Source organism: Strongyloides ratti (assembly GCF_001040885.1).
Source record: "Strongyloides ratti genome assembly S_ratti_ED321, chromosome : 1".
Taxonomy (NCBI): Eukaryota; Metazoa; Nematoda; class Chromadorea; order Rhabditida; family Strongyloididae; genus Strongyloides; species Strongyloides ratti.
Window position 1 is genome coordinate 7885333 of NC_037307.1, and position 21942 is coordinate 7907274.

Here is a 21942-nt window from a genome sequence, read left to right on the forward strand (position 1 = left end):
AAATTTTACTTTGCGCAGAATATATAAATACTTCTAACAATTACTAATGAAAACGGGATATTTATTTTGACAAAAAAAAGTAACATATTTTTAATATGTATCAGAGATATATAATCTCTTTAAGATAAATTTAATTTTTTTTTTTCAATATAAAAACCTGTTTAAATTTATCTTTTCTTGAGCCTACAAAATAAAATAACCTAAATTAAAAAGTATAAAAAGAAGGTAGATATTAGAAAATTTACCAAAGCGTCAAAAATGCATATTTCAACTGCCACCTATTTGGCTTCAGCTATATCAGCTATAACACTTTTTGTTTCACTTGCTGCATTCATTATTATCTACAATGATGTACAAAATGTTTGGAATGATCTTGATAGTGAAATGAATGTTTTCAAAACAAAAACTAATGATATTTGGAAAGATATGGTTTCAATCTCATCATCTCAAGTTCGTCATCGTCGTGATGCTTATGAAACTATTCCTTCAGGATATGGTGAAAATACACCAGAAAAATCTACTACACCAACTTCTGGATATGGTGAAACAGCCACACCAGGATATGAAGGACCATCAGCCCCACCAAGTGCCACAAATCCATTGATTCCAGGAGGTGGTAATCAACCAACAGTTAGTGGATCTCCAGTACGTGGAGAAGCTCAACCACCATCAATACCACCAAGTATTGGAGCACCAGGATCAAATGGATGTATGTGTAATGCTAATAATAAATGTCCAGCTGGACCACCAGGACCAAAAGGATTACCAGGACCAGCAGGACAAGCCGGTGTTCCAGGAGTTGATGGAGTTCCAGGTGTTGATGCTAGTGATATGACTCCAACTCCACAAGACACATCAGCTTGCTTCAACTGTCCAGCAGGTCCACAAGGAGCTCCAGGACCATTAGGTAAACCAGGACCAAGAGGTTTAGCAGGTGTACCAGGACGTGATGGATTAAAGGGATTAGATGGACAACCAGGTACCCCAGGAGAACAAGGTGGATTAGGACCAATTGGATTAGAAGGACCAATGGGATTATCAGGTGATAAAGGAGTTGATAAATTCCAAGAAATTGGACGTAAAGGACCACGTGGACCACGCGGTAAAACTGGAATTGTTGGACCAGTTGGACCAATTGGAGTATCTGCTGGCGCAGGAACACCAGGAATCCAAGGAGCTCCAGGTAACAAAGGACCTTTGGGACCACAAGGACCAGAAGGAGTTGTTGGAGAAGCAGGAAGTCCAGGAAGACCTGGAAAAGATGCTGGATATTGTCCATGCCCAGATAAAAGCAGTGTTGCAGTTGCTGGTGCAGCTAATGGTTACAATAAAATAAGACGCGTATAATTTATATACCTATTTTAAAGATATTATTTTAATTTTAAAAAAATAAATCATATTTTTAAATACACTTTTTAATTAATTATATTTAATTACATCTTTTTTAATCTATTTTTATATAAGATAGTCATATTAATTTATATTCTCATTTATAGTTAAAAAAAAATTAATATATTAACAAACTTTTTAATTAGTATTAGAATTAATAGAAAATTCATATAGTAAGAATTTTATTACATAAAAAAATATAGAATACAAACTACACATCATCAAGATAATTATTTAAAAATGTACTTTGATTTTTTTTTCTAGTATACATAATAGCATTTTTTTTAACTATCATATATTTTATAATATTTACTTTTGACGACAGATATTTATATTCATTCATTCAAAAATATGTTATCAATACATAAAAATTATTATTTTCTAGTTTAACTTAATTATTGTTTTTAAAAATTATAATTTATACAATAAATTTGTAAAGGAAAATTGTTAAATAAAAATAAATTCAATAGTTAAATTTTTTAAAATATTTAAACAAGATAAAAAATTATAAACTTATTGTAAAATTTTTTTATCTTTGAATCTAAATAAAGAAATATGCCGTTTTTTTCGATAGATGAAAGTAAAAATATTGTCAGAAGATGTTATATTATTTTTTTTAAGTTATCCTTACATACACAGAGAAAATAAAAAGTTTATTTCACTTTCATTGGACAACATAAGTAATTCTAAATTTATCAACATAGAATATACATAATTTAGTCATATCATCATTGTAATATCAGTAAATTTTGAAAAAGTTTATTAACTTTAATATGTTTTTCTTAAATAATTTGATACATTTTGAATATTAATTATATACTGCAATTATTTTGTTTAAAATGTTGAATAATTGAATATAACATTAAACTTTTTTATCTTTAAAAAAAATTATTTATGCATCACGTTTCTAATAAGAAATTATCCAAAATGTTTTTGGATTTATGCCAGTCTACAAATTTTTAGCTGTCACTTCCACTTGTCACTTACTGCAATAAAAGTACTGATTGAACGTTCCTTTCTTTCTTTTAATTCGTGGTGAAATCACTCAAAATATTTTTCCAATTATCATGAAACCTGGCTATAAATCATGTACTCATTTTAAAATGTCCCAGTCACTATTATAAACATTAAAAATATCATTGATTTTTTTTTCACCAAATTTTATGGTATGATTTCTTTGTATACAGGTGATAATAATCTTCTTATTCATGCTTCACATGATCTTGACACTTGTGTTGTTATATTCACGTATTTTTTCAGTTTTTTTAAAGTCATAAAAAACAATAAAGATGCTAGTAAACTTATGAAAGTTATAAAAAAATATTCGTGAAAATTTTTATGGATGAAATCTTTTGATTATAAAATATGTTTATATTGTAGAAGATATCATTTCCTACTTCATTGAAAAAAAATGCTTTATGATTTATTAGGATGTCAATTGATACTCAATGATAAATATAATGTTTATAGATACAAATTTAATGTTCATGAATCTTACAAGAATATAGATTTCAAAAATTTCCTGAAATTTGTCAGTATAATTGACATTGAAAAGTTAAGATATACTTACTATCGATTTATCAAACAACAAACAATTAAAGAAAAAGTTTTTTACAAAAAAAGTTTCCGTTTCAATGTTGTTTTTTAAACGGAAAAAAAAATGAGATACGATATCTAGATATTTTATGCATTGATATAAATTTGATAAATGTTAAAAGGGATTCATTTACAAAAATAAAATTATTAACACATATGATAAAAAAGAGAAAGAAAATTTATTATGTGCTATGTACGACATAAAAATGGTTTTCATTTTTTTTAATATATACTATTAGGCACCATTAAAAGAAACAGTTGATAATATATATGATATCAGGTTGAAGTTGTCTCAGTACTTGTTAATGAAAATGTAATACATAGATTAAACAAGTGGTATCCATATTTTTCTTTAAATTTTGAAGATACTCATTCTAAAAATTATACTTTTACAAATATAAGTGATCAACTTGATAAGAATAAATCTCATTATGAAAATTATTACACGATTACTCAATTATCTACAAAAAAAAACAATAAAGTTTAAGTAACTTCAATATATAAATTAGCCCAATACAAGTAAGTTTGGTTAGTAAAAATACTTACAAAAAAATTATATTTCTTAGACTTAATATTTGATAAAAAAAATTTTCAATGTATTTTTTAAAAATTTTTTGAATTTAAACAAAACTACCAAATAGCGATTCAGTGTGGTTCATGAGTAGGAAGGTCTGATATACTTACCTTAATAATTTATATGATTGATATAATTAATATAAAATCCCATTTGACCCATTCAATGGCTTAAACCATACCAGGCAACGACGTCACAAGGCAATTCAAAGTCCAAATAAATTATTCTTAGCTTTATGTATTCTTTATCAACATTTCAAGAAACAAATTTTTTCTTCAAATGAGAAAGTATATGGTAATTTCAAGGGATTGGTAAAAATTATTTTGGATGAAAAAAATAAGACGCTAAAAAAACTACTTAACATTGTACTATTCTTAATATATGATAATTGCTTTGCCACAAGAATCTAAATTATTATAACAACCATAATTAATTATTATAGAGAGAACTGTAAAAAAACATTTTGTTTAACTTCATATGTTTATCTATTACAATTATCAAATTACAATAATATTTACAATTGAATTTTACCACTTTTTTTTAGTTTTTTCAAATATTTAAACATCATTAACCTTTGTAGGATCTCTTTTAGAATCACTGACATACTGAATTAATAAAAAATAAAAAAAAAAAGTATTTGAAAATTTTTTAAAAATTTGAATAAATATATAGTGATTTGAATATTTGATAGTTGATAAACAGTAAAAAAAGGTTTAAAAGAATTTTTAGAAAAATTTTTTTTGCATAAATAACCAAAATTATCCTATAAAAAAATAAAAATAAAATTAAGAAAATTGGTTGTAGATTTTTTAATAAAATTTTTATTAAAAAAAATTGTTTTTATTTTATCACAATTTTAGAGGTAGAATCAGAAACCTAGAAAATTTTCATCCAATTTCTGAATCTCTGAAAATAATGATTTTATAGCTATGAAAATTATTAATCTAGACCAATTTTTGAAAAGAAATCGAAGGAAATTAGTCCCATATTCATAGGACAAGTAGTTTCTGAGATACTGAAAAGTCGAGAACAATGAATATTTTAGAAAAATTTCCGCCCTTGGTCATATCTTGATTCAGAATGAAGATAAATACAAGCAGATTTCTGCAATCGTCTACAAATGAATTTTCATATAAGGTCTACCTTCAAAATTTTTTTATACCTTTAACCACTTTTGAGATATAAAAAAATGGTGACAATGGATTACGCGCGAAAAAATACCAAGCATAGTATTTCAAGAACGGTAGAAAATTTAAAAAAGTTTTCAACGTAGGGTATACCTTAAATTGTAAAAGAAGCTCAGCGCATCTGGTTTTATGGTTCTGTGACTTCATAAACTTAAGTTATCACACAATTTTTAAAACTTTTTTTAAAGCACATTTCTTATCATATCTTCATTTTTATATGTCCTATCAAGATGTGAATAGGCTTAATGAATTTATCGTAAAAAATTGACCTAGAAAAAAGTATTTATTTTTAAAATTCACAACATTATCATGGAATTCGAGATTTAAAAAAAATATTCCACAATTTCTCCCTTCAACTTTGAAACTCTATAACTCCTGAAGTTTCAATTTTCGAATATTGTTGATTATATTCAAAATTCATCCCATTTCAAGGGCTATCGAATGACTATAGTGGCATATTCAATTTCCAAAAAAAGTTGTTTTTCTTTGTTCACATTTTAGAGGTAAAATTAGAAATTTATAATATTTTCAGCCAATTTCTGAATCTCTGAAAATAATAATGCTATAGCTATGAAAATTAATATTCTAGACCTACTTTTGAATAGAAATCGAGTGAAACTAGTTTCATATTCATAGGGTAAGTATTTCCTGAGATACAGAAAAGTCTTGTACAAAGAATATTTTAGAAAAATTCCCGCCTTCGTTCATATCTCGCTTCAAAATCAAGATAAATACAATCAGATTTCTGCAATCGTCTTCTAATCAGTTTTCATATAGGGTCTACCTTCAAAATTTTTTTATATCTCTAACCACTTTCGAGATAAAAAAAAATGGTGACAATGGATTGCGCGCGAAAAAGTACCAAGCACAGTATTTCAAGAACGGTTGAAAATTTAAAAATATTTTTAACGTAGGGTATACCTTAAATTATGAAAGAGGGCCAGCGCATCTGGTTTCATGGTTCTGTGACGTCATAAACTTGAGTTATCACTAAGTTCTTAAAACTTTTTTTTGAACATATTTCTTATCATATTTTCATTTTTAGAAGTCCTATAAAGATGTGAATAGGCTTAATGAATTTCTCATAAAAAAATGATCTAGAATAAAGTATTTATTTTCAAAATTTACAATATTATCATAAAAATCATGATTTAAAAAAAATATTCCACAACTTCGCCCCTCAACTTTGAATCCTTATAACTCCTGAAGTTTCAATTTTTGAACATTGTTGATTATATGCAAAATTCATCCCGTTTAAAGGGCTATCGAATGACTATAGTGGCATATTCAAATTCCAAAAAAATTTGTTTTTTTTAATTACTTACTTTTCTTTATTTCATTATTATTTTAGTATAAAAATTTTTTATTAAATCAACATTGTAATTTTAAAAAGAATACATAATTATATTATTCAAATATTTAAAAATAATTTCTTGAACGTCAGTGACTCTAAAATTAAGCCACCTTTGTAATATAAATCCACTTTTAATATTTCATAAATTAAAAAAACAGACTTTAGGCCAAAACAAGAGCCCTTTTTTATTTTAAAATACTAATAATTCAGATATTTTTAATTAAATCAATTGCCACTACCACTGCATTTTAAAATTTTTTAAGAGATAGTAAAACTTTAAAAATTTGAATATAAAATTATTTCAAGCTACCAAAATCAATGAACCATGAAAATTCAAAAAAAAAGCATAATCTGATAAAAATAAGTAACAAAGATTTTAAAATTAATCTGAAAAACATCTCTAAATATAGTATCATGATAAATGCAAACAATTCACCATTAAAAAATATTTTTCAAAAGCACATAAATTAAGCATACGCACATACATAAGACGAATGAGTTAATGAAACAAAGTTTGTCTGATGGCTTATCTATAGAAGTTATTTTTAAAGATTGATTTCAAATACCAGAGTTTTTGCAGAGTTAAAAATTTTTTAGAAAAAGTTAGGAAGTGCTTTCAATGTTTTTAAATTTATTTTCCATGGGTTTCAGTTTGTTTAGAAATTATTGAATCACAATGCGAACTATCTGCAATTATTTGAAACAAATTCAAAAATCAGGATACATCAAAAATGTTGTAAAAAAAACTGCTGAAATTTTTGTGTCATTTTAAAAATGATTTGATATAAAATATATAACCTTACTTTCAATGAATAATCCCCAACAACAAAAATCAAAATAATTTTTAACAAAACAAAAAATTTAATTTTTTAAAATAACAACTAATATAAAAAATAAAAAAAAATTTTTCAAAATTTTGTAGAAATAAATTCACACATAAAAAAATAAATGACCAATGTTCTTTTTTTTTTCTATTACCTGTGGTTAGGTAAAAAAAATTAGCAAAATAGTCATCGTATTGGTTATGTCATAGTATCAAAAGATCAAGGAACATTGTTGAAAATTGTATTGTAATACTATGAATTTGCAAAAACCATTAAGCATTGACATGATATATTTAGTAATACTTTACCAATTATTTTTTAACCAATCTTAATTTTGTAGGATAAATAATTTTATTTTTTTTTGTATTGTAAATGTAAGTTGTTTTTTTTTTTTATAATAAGAAATTTATTAGTATATTGTTTATTAAGTTACAATGCCAGTTGCTGGATCTTATGTACCATCTACTGGTATTTCTTCTACCTCTCCTACATATTCATCTCAAAATCCAAACTTTCCAAAAATCATTGAAGAACCACATAGTCATCGTACAGATTCGTTTAACAGGCATCATAATACTGAACTCCTAAAAATGGCAAAATGGAAACATTTTTATTATTGGAATCCAGTGGATAATAAATGGAGAAATCACGAAATTTTTAAAAATTTTTCATCAGAAGAAATTGAAAAACAAAGTGCAATTAGGGAATTTATTGGTACTGAAAAGAATCACTGTGAGGTTCTAATATTATTGATCCAATGTTATCATGTTAATCTAAAAGAACAAAAAATATTTATGAATGATGGAGATGTTAATTTAGTTACACAAATAACGATGAATACTTTACTAGATTTTCACTTAAATTTTTTATCCTCATTGAAACAAAGAATGGAAGAAAATATTTGTATTAAGGAAATTAGTGACATCATACTTGAACGTTTTTCTGATCAAAAAGATATGTTTAAAGTTTTAGTTAGCTATACAGAGTTATGTTCAAGTTTGGAAGAAATGAAACGCTTATATGATGTAACAATTAAAAAGAATGCCAGATTCAGCGCATATTGTGCTAGATTAAATAGTGATCCTCATTTCAAGGGAAGAGATTACAAAAGCTGTTTAGATTTACTAGCTCAGAGATGCACTAAATATCCTTTGTTATTGGAACGTATTATTAAACTTGAAAAAAATAGTAAACTACTGGAGAGAGCCTCTGCATCGGCTGTTGCAATGAGAAAGTTTACCTCAACAATTGATGAAAATTTGAAAAAGTGTGAACTCAACAGGGACTGGGAATCAATAAGACAAAAAATTGATAGAAATGATGTTGGTATTTTTGATGGACAACCATTTACTCTTCAAGATTTAATTTATCAAGATCCCAATGATCCGAGAAAAGTTAACTGTATAACACAGGCGTACTTTAAGCCTCGTGGTTCACATAATTCAATAAAATTATTGGTTATTTTGTTTGATGACATAATTGTCTTATTTGTTATGAAACACAATGGTATGTATTTTTTTAATTTGGATGATCACCAAGCAGTATACTGTATCAAAAAAACATCTCTTAGATCCATTGAAAGACGTGATGCATTCGCTTTAATCTACAATTGCCAGATGCACATGGATATGTTGACAATAGAATTTGATTCAAAAAATAATATGCTTACTTTGGAAAAAGTTTTCTCAGAAGCTAGAAGAAAATTGGAGAATACAGAAAAAATGGATGGTGGAAATCGTGGCATATTAACGTATAGAAGATGTAGCGCAGCTAACAAAGGTACTTGTTATGCAAATTTTGAAGATACATTTGGTTTGGATGCTGAAACTTTTAAGAGATATAATTTATGGTGGTCAAGAATGGAAACATTATTTGATGATAAGAAGGCTGATGATTTGATGATGCTTAAATATATTCAAGATCGTACGGTATGGTACAAAGAGCTGAAAAATCACATTGGTCAAATGCCATTTGCAACAAATAAACAAATTTCTAAAAAGACTATTGATGCAATTATTAGTATGTTTAATGATTTGAATAGAATCAAAATATATGATAACGCTGATTATCTTGAATGTATTAAACAATTAGAACTTGAAGATTGTAAGCTACTTTTTGATAGTTGGAATAATATTTTTTCAATGAAAGATGATTTTAGTGATAGTTTGAAAGGAAAAACTGTTAAACGTGTTTCAACTTACAATGGTGACGAAAATAAACCAACAACAAAAGAATTTTTATTAAATAATCGTCGTCATACAATTGTTTTCAATGCTCTTGAAAATGACCTTATAAAAGTTGAGCCAAAATGTGATTTCTCATCATTTGCCGCCATCAGGGGTGATGTATCACGAAGAGCAACTGAAAAATTATTAAGTGAAAATGCTTCACTGAGAGCTGAGGTAATACGACTCCGATCAAATATGGCTTCACTAACCACACAAATTGAATTAATGAAAGAATGCAAAAACTTTGACATCTTTTTATCTTCTGAAAAATCTGAAGATGCTTGTAATAAGTCAATAAAGGGTGAAAAAGAAAGTATCAATGGTGAAAAATTTAACATTATGGGAAAATGTTATTGTGATAAGGATGAACAATTGCAGAAAAAACTTGAGGTACGAGAAAAAGAACTTAAGAAAAATCATTTCATTCGAATTGATAATGATCTGACAAATCTTTCTGGATGTATTGTTTCTTCTGGAAAAGAGTTACCTGACACACCTGATAGTAGTGACTTCTATAACTTACCTGGTGCTGGATGTTATGCTACCAAAATAAGTCAAACTGTTGATTCTGGAAAAGAAGAAAATGCAATATTTCAATGGCCAAAACCAGTTAACAAGGAAGGGTCTCCAAAGGCAGATTCATTATTTTCTAAATCAGTTTCAAGATCTAAATCATTCTTTTCTTTTCACAATGACAATAAACCTTCCATTAGCCTATCTGCCAGATCATCCTTTAAAAGCAAAGAAAACCCATTTAAAGTTAATGGCAAAAAATAGTTTTTTTTTCCAAATATTTATCATCGACATTATTGTTTAATCAAAAGAAGATTTTTTAAATATCTAACGTGCTTGTATATAAGTATTATGTTATTATTAACCGTTATGTTAATTTTGTAAGAGAGTTTTTATATATAATAAAGTTACTATGCTTTTTTAAATTTATTTTACCTATGTCAACAAAAACTTTATTATAATTTTAATGGAATTTTTTATAGATAAAATGTGGGTGATCCACAGATTTAGGCAGTTTTTCATCGACATTTTCATCATACTTGTATTTGCTAGCAACTTTGAAGACATCATGTCCCATTGTTTCTGTATTCCATAATTCTTGACCTCTAGGAAGTATCGTTTTAACTCCACGCCTTTTACCTAAAAAAAATTTAAAAATATGAAAAAAGATTTTTTTTTTCTTACCTGAACGATAATCTCCTCCCACAGCAAATTCTTCAACCATTGAAAGTATCTGAAGTTCTGTACGCCATCCAACACGTTTTGCTCGATGACGATTCCATTCATACTCACCTACAATAAAAGGATCTGCTGGTGTATGATGGCGATGAAGGACAAATTTAACATGAGGATTATTTTTTCTAAAATTTATTTATTATTAAAAAAATTAAACAATATAAATTTTCAAACCTAATTATTGGTAAAAATTCTTCTACAAACTTTTCTACTCCTTTACACATTAATGTATTATATTGCCAACCAACTTTTAATGTTTTAAAATATGGAACAAAAAAAATTTTTGATACTGTATGAGCATTAGAAGGTAACATATATCTATTTGCCATGTTCCTGAATATATAGATGAAAATTACCTAAAGATATATTTAATATACATAAGATTCAACACTAACTAAAATTAATCTGTGTAAGAAAATTTATTGGAATAAAATTACTTTTTAAAGTAAAATATTTTTATTTACAGTTTTTACTTTAAAATGTTATTTCGTTCTCTAAATGCACTTAGAATTTACTCAAAATCATTTATTTCAACTACTCCAAGAATTTTTTCCCAATCTGATTTACCAGAACTTCAAAAAACTTTAGAGGCAGATGATGATTGTATCATTCTAGATAAAAACCCATATGCTAAAGAAAAAAAAAAGTGTATATTGTGTGAACATAATATTGAATTAGATTACAAAAATGCTAGACTTCTCCAACAATTTGTATCAAGTTTTTCTGGGCGTGTTTATGATAAACATGTTACAGGATTATGTGATCATCAACATAAAAGACTTATTGAAATGATAACAATTAGTAGAAGAGCTGGTTATATGCCTATTTTTGTCAAAGATCCAAGATACCTTAAAGATCCAAAACTTTTTAATGCATTCAAACCAATAAGAAGTCACTCATATGCTTAAAATTTTTAAAAATAATTTTTACTTTAGTTTTTACAATATAATAAATTTATTGTTAATCAAAAAATTATTTAAAATTTTATTTATTTTATTTTTTTTCTTCATTATATTGAGAAGCATAGTTTGATAAAACATTTATTTCTTTACTTAATTGTGTTGGCCTTTTTATCAAACCTCTTTTTGGATTTATTATTTTGGATGGGGCTGATTCTTTTACTGGGGCACGAATTATATAAATTATATCACCTTCTTCAATTTCCATATCATGTGATGGATTAATAATTACATAACTTAATTTATCTTTTTCTTCATGTCCAAATTCATATTCATCACAGGTAATTCCAAGATGTTTCATTCCCTCTGCCACAACACGAGATAAATTTTCTCTATAAAAATTATTTTGATTTGTATCATTTTTACTACAAAATTCATCATATTTATTTTTTTCTAACTGAATATTTATTGCTTTTAAATCCATCTTTTTTGTTCTATATATTCCTATTGGAATATCTGAACATGATGAACATAATTTTTGAAATAATCTTCCATAATTTTTTATCCATAAATCTTCATGAGTTATTATAAATGATGTTAAATATCCACTACCTGTTGTTTGTTCAATACCAAGTAAAAGTCTTGTAAATTTTATAAGATATTTTTTAACTAATGCTTGATAAAGTAAACGATCAAGCATATTTGCACTAAAAACATTTCCTTGTGCAAATGGAAGTCTAAACATAAATGGCATCTGTGAACCACGTTTTTTTTCTCTTTTTTCAATTTTTGATTGTTGTAGAGCATAAAAATTATATGCATCAAATTGCATAAATCTCATATTAGATGCATGTGTTAATTCTGTAATAACACGTAATGATGGAAACATTCTATGAATTTTTTGAACTGTTATAATAGTTGAACAATCAGCTAGATGTTCCTCAACATTAGTATATCCTTCTTTAATAACAATAATACTATTTGCATTACAAACACCAGCTTTAAGTAAATTTTCAAGATTTGAAATTTTACCATGCATCCAATAAATCATTGGAAACCATGAAATAGCATCTAAAAATGCTGGATTTGGTGTTTGTGTATCTTTTAATTCTAATAATAATATTATTGGATGTAACTCTTCAACTGGTCTATAATATGCTCGTAATGGAATTATTAAATTATATAATCCAGATGATGTTTTATCAACTGCAACTATTATTGCTTTTGATGGAAAATTATATTCAATTGCTGTTTTAAAATTACAATGTTCACATGGTTCAGCAATTTGTAGACAACATATTGGTCTTTGTTTTTTTAACATATGACATACTACTGGAGCTGTTCCTATATATACAGTTACAGGTGGATAAGTTTTAATAATTTCATTACGAAGATAATCATCATCATCTTTTAAGAAATCTTCTTCCTCATCACTAGATGGTTCATCATATCCTGTAACTTTATCAATATTTGGTATTTCAGTACTTGAACTATTTCTTACAGTTTGTGGTGACTCTAATTTAAATGTAGTTATAGCTTTAGCTTTTTGAAGTAATGTTTTTTTTAATTTTATTTTTTGTTGATTAATTTGTGTTTGTTTTTCAATTTCATCATAATCTATAATCTTTTTTGGTTGTGCTATAGATAGTGTTTTGTTCATATTTCTTCTTTGTTTATTAATATCTTTTTTAAAGTTACTTAATGATTCTTCATTAGTTAATGCAATATAAAATACTCTATCATCAACTTCTAAAATATGTCTATTTCCAGGATTTAATTTTATTTCTCCATCAGAACTTTCTACAGCAATTAAACATACACCAAAACTTTTATGAGCATAAAAAGATGCATAAACAAAACTTTTTCCAATATAATCACCAAAAAATCTTGAATCTCCAACTCTTATATCATAAATTTCATTACCAGAATGAAAACCAAATATTTTATGCCATGGTTCTTGTGACTTTTGGCCTTCCTCACCACGTGATGTATGAAAAAGAAGTGTAATAAATGTAGATAAACCAGGAACTATAGCATTATTACCAAGAAGTGAATATTTAAATTCATCTTCACATATAATAACTTCAGCATATTCAATATGTAATTTTGTTTCTGGTCTAAATATATGTACATATTGTGGGACGTGTTGGGCAAAATCTTTTACAGCCCATGATCTTAAAATTGTATGTTCATCAGTGATTACTTTATTATTTATATGACGTGCTGATAATATAAAACATGCTACAGCTGTAGATAATTTTGCCCTTTCTAAATCTTCATCTTTTAATGCTGATCCACGTATATAGACAACATGTTGTGACCATAAAGGAATTTTAAGTAAAAGTTTTGTTTTATCATCTAATTCTGCTGGTGATAATAATACTACAATAAATCCTTGATGTTCACGATGAGCATAAAATTCTGTTAAAAAATTTTGTAAAAAATCTGCCTCAAAATGTGTTATTGTAACAACAACATGTTTATCACCTTGAGTAAATCCTTGTGTACAATCAACACCAGTTCTTTTATGTTCTAAATATGTTTGTGCTAATGTTTCAACTTTTGATGGAATAATAATAATAGCAGCAACAATTAATGATACAACAATTAATCTTGTAATTTTTGTATCTACAATTACATCACCATAACCAACAGTTGAAAAAGTTACAATAATAAAATAAAAACTTGTAAATAAATCAAGCTTATTTTTACCAGCACGTTGAAGATGTTCAATGGCACATGTTCCAGTAAAAACAAGGCATATTAATGTTGAAAGTAAAATGATATATTGTCGTGATACAGCAGAATGTTTTACATTTGAAACACGATTAATATCATTTAAAATAGCATTAAGAATTCCATTGGCTAACCAACAATTTAAAAATATTGGTACATAAATTTCTCTTCCAGTTTTTAAAAAAACAGAAACAACCAAAGGAAAACTTGTTACTAATTCCAAAAGAAAATGAATATTTAATAATAGTCTTATTATACTTCCCTATAAAGTTTTATAAATATATTAAATATTTTAACATACTTTATATGTTATTATAAAATAAATAATTGTATTAATAATTGAAAAAAATGCCACAATTGTTTGTAATATCCATAATGTATGACTTCTATCAACCCAAAATAAATCATGACTAAAAATAAATTATTAAAATAGGTGGTTTCAAAGTAAAATATATCTTTGTAATTCTACTACTCTGCTCATTGCGAGTTTGATTCCCCTGATGACACATACATTCACCAAGATCTCTGAGTATAATTGAAGAGTTGTACCACCAACTGAGGAATCGTTTTTTATTCTAATCTTATAAAAAAAATTTGTTTTCTTTTTTAGTTTAACTAAACTTACTATTCAGAAAAATTATAGTTATTTTTTTTATCATATAAATTTCCTTCATCATTTAAAACACGAACACAATATAATATACATGATAAAACTTTTATCAAAAAATTAAATGTTCTTATACGTAATGATGATTTATAATTTACTAAAAAATATTCCTGTAATCTAGATTTAAATCCTTTTTCTTCACCATATTGAAGGCGAGCTCTAAAAAAAAAAATAAATATTAATAATTAGAAAAAAAGTTTATAATAATATTTTAGACCTTTCTCTTAATTCTTGAGTAGATCTTGATATATTTGTATTTAGTGGAGGAATTGAATAATTAGTACATTTAATTGGTTCTAGACTACTTGACTTAGGTAAATCTTCAGACATTAATTTATCAGTTTCCATTACTAGGAAAATCTAATTCTTTAAAAGAAAACAACAAAAAAAAGTTTTTTTTTTAATGAAATAAACATTTTAAAGAAACATTTTTATTTGTACAATTACCTTTCTTTTAAAATCTCTCTCGATTTTGATAATTCATGATGATTGCTATCAAAACTACTTATACTATTCTTTTTAACATCTACCGTTAAACAATTGTAATTGTCTACAATATCTTGACATTTTACTACGTTTTCAGTATTTTTTTCCATTAAAAAATTATTTATATTTTAAATAAATATAAGTAAATTTGTATTTTACAATAAGAATAAATTATAAGAAATACTTATTTAAGAAGATTAAAATAAAAACTTTGTAATATGAATAAAACAAGAGAAATAAAATATTAAATATTGTAAATTTTTCTCATTGTAAAATAACACTTCTTAATATATATTTATATATATTTTTCTTAATGGTGAAAATAATAAAACAAATTAAAATATATATATTTTTTTTTGTGATTAAATTGTTTATTTGCTCTTTAATGTATATTAAAAAAAAAAACTATCAAAAACTTTTATAAAAGCTTTTATTATTTGTGTTGTAAAAAAAAATAAAATTGAATTATTTTTAAGAATGATTGAAGTTTATAATTTTATGGAAAAAAAAATATGAATAATAATTTTTAACAATGCTTAAACTATTTTAAAATATAACCATTAAAAAAAATATTATGTTACTTACGTTATATCAATTAAATATTTATTTTCTACACAATCTGTTATGGTGGGTTTTCTTTTAAAAGAACTATTGGATATACTTTTGAAAGTATCAGTAGATATCTTTTTTGTATTCTCTTCAATAACATTTTGAGGGATAATATTAACTAAAAATGAGACATCAGGTGGTTTTGTTGAGATGGACCATTTTTTAATACAATTTTGTATAATATTATCAGGATATTTTGATGGAATATCTTCATTAATATTCAAATTATTAACATTTAAAGAGTTTGTTGGGGAGATATTACAAATATTATTATTATCATTTTTAATATCATTAGGGGAAAGTTTAATTAAAGTACTCTCCTCATCAATATACAATTCACATTCAGTTTTAACTAATGGAATATACTTTGCCATTGTTATATAGTATATAATAAAAAAAAATATGAATAGAAAAATGGCAAATATATATTTTAGTAAAAATTTTTTTTTTGATTAATATTTTTTATTGGTTATATTAAATTTAGTAAACAAGTTTAAAAAAAAATTTTTTTTTCATAAATATCATAAAATAACCAAAACTAAACCAAAACTATTTATAATCTTAAGAAATTTAAAAGAAAGGAAATTGATACAAATACGGAGACAAAAAATTATTTACTTAAAATTAAATTTTTTTTTTATCAAAGAATATACGCCAATCTAAAAATGTATATGGATAGATGTATAATTTAAAATAGCAAATATAAAATGTAGTTCAAAAATTGTTCTTAAAATATTTTCCAATTTTTGTTATGATAAAGGCTTTTTTTTTTCCTTCAAGTAAATAAATGATTTATACTTTAAAAAAATATGTTTAGCCTTAAATATATTTAGCTTGATAGTAATGTTATTTTAGTCATGAGAATTAGGTTTATACTAAAGAAATTATGTCATTTAGAAAACTTTAGATAATATTTTTCTAGAATGTTAGTTATTCTATAACTTTTCTCAAAAGTAAATGTAAAATATATCTTTTTACTCTATATGTTACTTATGTCAAAAACAATTTTTGGCATTGGTTAATGGTAGAACAGTTAAGAAAAATTTTTATCTGTTTCATAATATAATGGGAATCTGATAAACTTACAAACTATTTATTTTATCGTCTTGTAATATTGTTTCAAGAGATGTTTCAGTTTTAAATTGATTTATTCTTTGAAGTTTTCCTTTTTTTATGTTATCATTTATTGTATCAAATTTAGATAAACAAGGTATATTATCATCCATGTTAATAAAAAAAAAATTTATAACAAAAAAGATGAAGATAATATTATTATTTTTAAAAAGTGAAAATTAGTATTATAAATTTTTATATCTGTATATTTATTCATCCGTTTTAAAATATAAAAGCATCCTTTAATAAGTAATTTATATTTTATTATTTTTAATATTATCTAATATATTATTATTATGATAAATATCTTTACAATAAAGATAAATAAAAATTACTAGTTAAAAAATCTTATAATTTATTTTTTTAATTTTATATTTTTTAATAAAATTATAAAAATGTCAAAATTTGGTTAAAGAATTTTAATAAAAGATAAATTATATTCTTTAGAATTTCTTTTATTTCTCTAAATTTTATTTAATTAATCTTATAAATTTCACAATACTGTCATTTTAACTTCTATTTTATTATATTTTAAAAGACATATTTCATGACAGAAAGTTAATAATAAAATAGACATAAAATAAATGTACAACATTTAAGTTATCTCTTGAGTAATTATAATGAACCTCAAATCTCTCATTATCCATATACATCATAATCTTTATTCTATTTCTTTTTTATAAAATAAGTATGTTATTTTTATAGATATATTTATTATTTTACTTCAACATATCTATTATCACATGAAGGAATAATAAATGTTTAAGGATTAAAAATAACAATAATCTTTTTATGATATTACATAATTTTTAATAAAATTGAATGATCATTAATAATATTTTGATATTTCCTGATAATATTATTATTTATTTCTTTAACTTATTAAATTTGAAATATTTATATCATACTAAATATTTTTATCATAACTTTATGCCATCACCCATTAAATAGTTATCATTTATAATATATAATAAGATATGATAAGAATTTTGTTTGAAATATTAAAGTGGTAAATGATTTTATTTTTATATTATTGAAATTTCATAAAATATCTATTCCATTATTAATATTATCTAAAAATTAACTTTTTATCATAGATTTTTTTGTCTTTTTAAAATATTCTTGTTTACTTCTACTAAAAAAAAATGTTTTGTTTCTATACTTATTAATAATTTATTTTGATAAAAACAAATTTCATTGATTTTGTTGTATGTTGCATAATAATTATTAATTTTAAATTTCTTATTACAGAATACATAAATTAAAATTACTGTCTATGTTATTTTTTAGAAGTCAAAAAAAAAAAATTTCTAGTTAGTTGTAAATTAATTTTATTAATATCAAAATGAAATTTCTGTGTCATTTAATTTGTAATAAAAATTTTTTCTAACTAGCAATATTTTTGTCATTTTTTTTTAAGTATCTCATTAAAAATATTATAACAAATGAAATATAAATACATTCTTATTTTGATTGCAACCTTCAATTTAATTATTTATGATTCCCAATTGAATATTTTAAAATATAATACTAAGAACATTAAACTTCTTATTTCAAAAGAATAATTGAGACGGAGGAGATAATTTAATCGAGGGCGATAGCTTGTTTTATAAATTAGTTAATACTAAGTGAATATTTCAACAAATATTGTGTTATTTATATTGAAAAAATAATTTAGATATATCTATGTATTTTTTTTTATGAACTTTTGGTGAAATAGTTTGTGTAAATATATATATATATATATATTTATATATAATATTGGGAAAAAAAAAAACTTTTATTTTAGCATTATTTCTATTTCGCGTGACTTACATCAACTTGAATAAATATAGTATTAATTAAGTAGAAAATGACCTTGTTTATTATGGATAATATTGATATAGTTTGTGAAAAGTATTTTAATACTTATTAATATTTTTAAAAATTTTTAATTTATTTTATATTTAAGATATACTAAAAATATACCGTGAAATTATTTTTATTTTTTTTATTATTTTTTTTTTTCATATATAATATTGTTAAATATATATTATTATAATAAATCCATCAATTTTTAGTTACCTTAAAAATGTTAAGAATAATTAAATTTAAGATAAATTTAAAAGAGTTGTAATAATTTTATTGAAACATTTTAGCAACAATTTAGTTTTAGGGAAAAACATAAGCCGTTAAGTAGTTAAGTAGAAAAGATGTTATTGAATGAAACCTCCCAATTTTCTTCTTTAAAAGGGTGCCAGCTTGGTAAGATTAACTATCGACTGGTAATATTGTCTTTTAATGGAACACATTTTTACATTTAATAAGTATTAGTTAATAGATGTTTTGCTAACAGATTATTAATTTAATCGCCCATTATTTTATATTATTTTTTTTTCTCTTAAAATAGTCTTATATTTCTTTACAATATTATAAATATATATTTATATACTTTAACAGCTATTTTTATATTCCTTTTTTTTTATCTATTATAATATGGTTATACTTTATAATTTATCATTTTATTTATGTGCTTCTTTTTTAACATATTATAAGTACATTATATTAACAAAATTTTATTGTAATTTAAAATATTCTTTCATGAATAGGAAATAACACCAAAATGGACCGGAAAATGTAGGGATTTTGAGAAAAAGAAAAAGTATAGTTAAAATTATAAGCTATAACTATGTTTTAGTAAAATTTTGAAAATTTCACTCAAAATTAAATGTTGTGTTTAAAAATTAAATGTATTGTAAAAGAAGTAGTTTAACATATCATTTTATCTTTTAACATTTTAAAAGTTATTTAAATTTATCAATATTCTTTCAAATAATTATATGTTATATTCTAATCACAATAAAATAAATTATTATCATAAGATCGGTAACTCAACTATTAACATATATCATCTTAATATTTTATCTTTTTCTTATATTTCTTACTAACTTGATTATTTTAGCATTTAGCTTTTGGCTATTTACGAAACATATTTTTAATATCAAATACATTTTTTTTTATATAAAAAGTTAAATAACATTTAACTTTTTGTTATTCTTTCTTTTTTTTTCTATCAAATTTTTATAAGAATATTATACAATCATTTTCAAATATGTCTTATTTTAACAACTAAAATGGACAAACATTTATTACTACTATTCTATAATATTTTATATATATTTATCAATATAATTGAAGGTAACAAACCTAGAATTTATGAACAAGTAAGTTTACAATTTATAATAAATAATTATCTATATATTCACATAAATAAAGTAATTAATATAAAAATTTTCTTATAATTACAGTATATTTTAAATATAAACATATATAAATTTATAATATTTATTTATAGGATCCTAATTCATTATATATCTGCAAAGGACAACTGGGAGATTATGCTGCGTGCCAATGTAAAGAAGATGAATCTTCTATATCATGTATCAATGCACAATTTGTTCATACAAATTTATTTCATCAAGTTAATTTGTATAAATCGTATGTTATATACCTTTTTTTTATACATAAATTTAAAATAAAAAAAAAAATTTTTTTAGAAAAATAAGTAAAGTAACATTTCATGGAAATAATTTTCAACAATTACCTAATAATTCATTATTTGGGGATACAATTCATTATCAATTGACACACCTTAATATTTCTGCTAATTATATTATGGAACTTGGAACTGGTGCACTTAAAGGAATGCCAAATTTAAAAGTATTAGATTTAAGTAACAATGAAATTGTTTTAAAAAAAAATGATTTAGATTTTTTTACATTTACACCAAAATTAGAAGAGGTATGATTAGATATTATAAATAATTATATAATTAATATATTATTATTCTTTCTTTTTTTTTATAGCTATACCTACGGAAAGCTTTCATCTTCCGATACAATCATACAGGACAATTTTCAATAATGATGGAAATGTTTAGGAAGGCTAATTTAATAAATTTAAAATATATTGATCTCAGTTACAATTTTTTATCCTCAATACCATACAATTTACCATGTCCATTTCCATCAATAAAAATGATAAATTTAAGGCAAAATTTACTTGAAACTGTTAGTATGAATACAACATGCCTCCAAAAAATTGAAACATTAGACTTAAGTAGAAATAGTTTTGTTGGATTGGATAAAAATTTTACCAATTTTGCAGATAATCTTCCTGAAAAAAGTGTTATATTACGGTGTAATTTTCATTGTGATTGTCATAGTTCTGAGTACATCAAATGGATTAGAACCACAAATACTGTATGTTTTTAATTAATTTTTTTTTAATATTTATATTATATAATAATTTTTTTTATTTTAAGATACGTGAAAAAAATCTTCTTATATGTTATAAAGCATCACCACAAACATTGACAGGTGCAAGAATAGTTGAGGTTCCTTTACATCAATTAGATTGTTCTATTCCGCTAAATACTATGAATGCCGGTGATAAAAAAGTTAATACTTTTATTTACAATATTGTTTCTATTCTTACTATTATTATTTCATTTGTTTTATTATAGTTTTATATTTTTAAATAGTTTAACCATTAGTATATATAATATATATCAATAAATTTATATATACATATATATATATTATATATTCATATAATAATAAATGTTTTGATTTCCATGAGATATTATATAAATGTACTTTAAAGTTGAAAATATAAAAAGATTTTTGATGTTTGTTTTTACTTTCTCTAACATTGATTTATATTATATTTAAACTTATAACAAATACTTAACTTCCTCAATTACAAATAAATACAAATAAAAAAAGTAATTTAACATTAATAAATGAACTTTCTCAATTAATTTCTTTGTAATATGATTTCATACCCATTTTCAAAATATTAATATTGATACAAAGATATAATAAAAGAATATCTTAAAGTATTATTTGTTTATATATAAATGGCCATTTCCTGTTAAAGGTAAACATTGTATCTTTTTACAACTTTTAATCACCCCCAATATAATGTAACATTCAATATACTTACTCAACTATAATAAAAATAATAGTTTTATATATATATATATACATAT

General features: G+C 23.7%; 6 protein-coding genes across 6 annotated transcripts; 4 read left to right on the forward strand and 2 right to left on the reverse strand.

Annotated features, from left to right (window-relative positions):
* Nucleotides 1-258: 258 nt before the first annotated feature.
* Nucleotides 259-1347, forward strand: SRAE_1000243600 (Nematode cuticle collagen, N-terminal domain and Collagen triple helix repeat-containing protein; the record flags this gene model as incomplete). Its single annotated transcript, XM_024649512.1, has 1 exon — nucleotides 259-1347. One exon carries the CDS (start codon nucleotides 259-261, stop codon nucleotides 1345-1347), a length of 1089 nt encoding a protein of 362 aa, XP_024503382.1.
* A 6011-nt stretch (nucleotides 1348-7358) lies between these two features.
* Nucleotides 7359-9929, forward strand: SRAE_1000243700 (Dbl homology (DH) domain and Pleckstrin homology-like domain-containing protein; the record flags this gene model as incomplete). Its single annotated transcript, XM_024649513.1, has 1 exon — nucleotides 7359-9929. The coding sequence occupies one exon, from the start codon at nucleotides 7359-7361 to the stop codon at nucleotides 9927-9929; it is 2571 nt and encodes an 856-aa protein (XP_024503383.1).
* A 199-nt stretch (nucleotides 9930-10128) lies between these two features.
* SRAE_1000243800 (Ribosomal protein/NADH dehydrogenase domain and Thioredoxin-like fold domain-containing protein) lies at nucleotides 10129-10729 on the reverse strand (the record flags this gene model as incomplete). The annotated part of the gene is made up of 3 exons (XM_024649514.1): nucleotides 10129-10304; nucleotides 10350-10525; nucleotides 10575-10729. 3 exons carry the CDS (start codon nucleotides 10727-10729, stop codon nucleotides 10129-10131), a joined length of 507 nt encoding a protein of 168 aa, XP_024503384.1.
* Nucleotides 10730-10879: 150 nt separating this feature from the next.
* On the forward strand, nucleotides 10880-11308 carry SRAE_1000243900 (28S ribosomal protein S18c, mitochondrial; the record flags this gene model as incomplete). Its single annotated transcript, XM_024649515.1, has 1 exon — nucleotides 10880-11308. One exon carries the CDS (start codon nucleotides 10880-10882, stop codon nucleotides 11306-11308), a length of 429 nt encoding a protein of 142 aa, XP_024503385.1.
* An 85-nt stretch (nucleotides 11309-11393) lies between these two features.
* SRAE_1000244000 (Potassium channel subfamily T member 1) lies at nucleotides 11394-16171 on the reverse strand (the record flags this gene model as incomplete). The annotated part of the gene is made up of 4 exons (XM_024649516.1): nucleotides 11394-14297; nucleotides 14337-14445; nucleotides 14661-14861; nucleotides 15774-16171. 4 exons carry the CDS (start codon nucleotides 16169-16171, stop codon nucleotides 11394-11396), a joined length of 3612 nt encoding a protein of 1203 aa, XP_024503386.1.
* A 3852-nt stretch (nucleotides 16172-20023) lies between these two features.
* SRAE_1000244100 (Leucine-rich repeat and Leucine-rich repeat, typical subtype-containing protein) lies at nucleotides 20024-21414 on the forward strand (the record flags this gene model as incomplete). The annotated part of the gene is made up of 5 exons (XM_024649517.1): nucleotides 20024-20113; nucleotides 20245-20387; nucleotides 20447-20690; nucleotides 20756-21151; nucleotides 21214-21414. 5 exons carry the CDS (start codon nucleotides 20024-20026, stop codon nucleotides 21412-21414), a joined length of 1074 nt encoding a protein of 357 aa, XP_024503387.1.
* Between the last annotated feature and the right edge of the window lie 528 nt (nucleotides 21415-21942).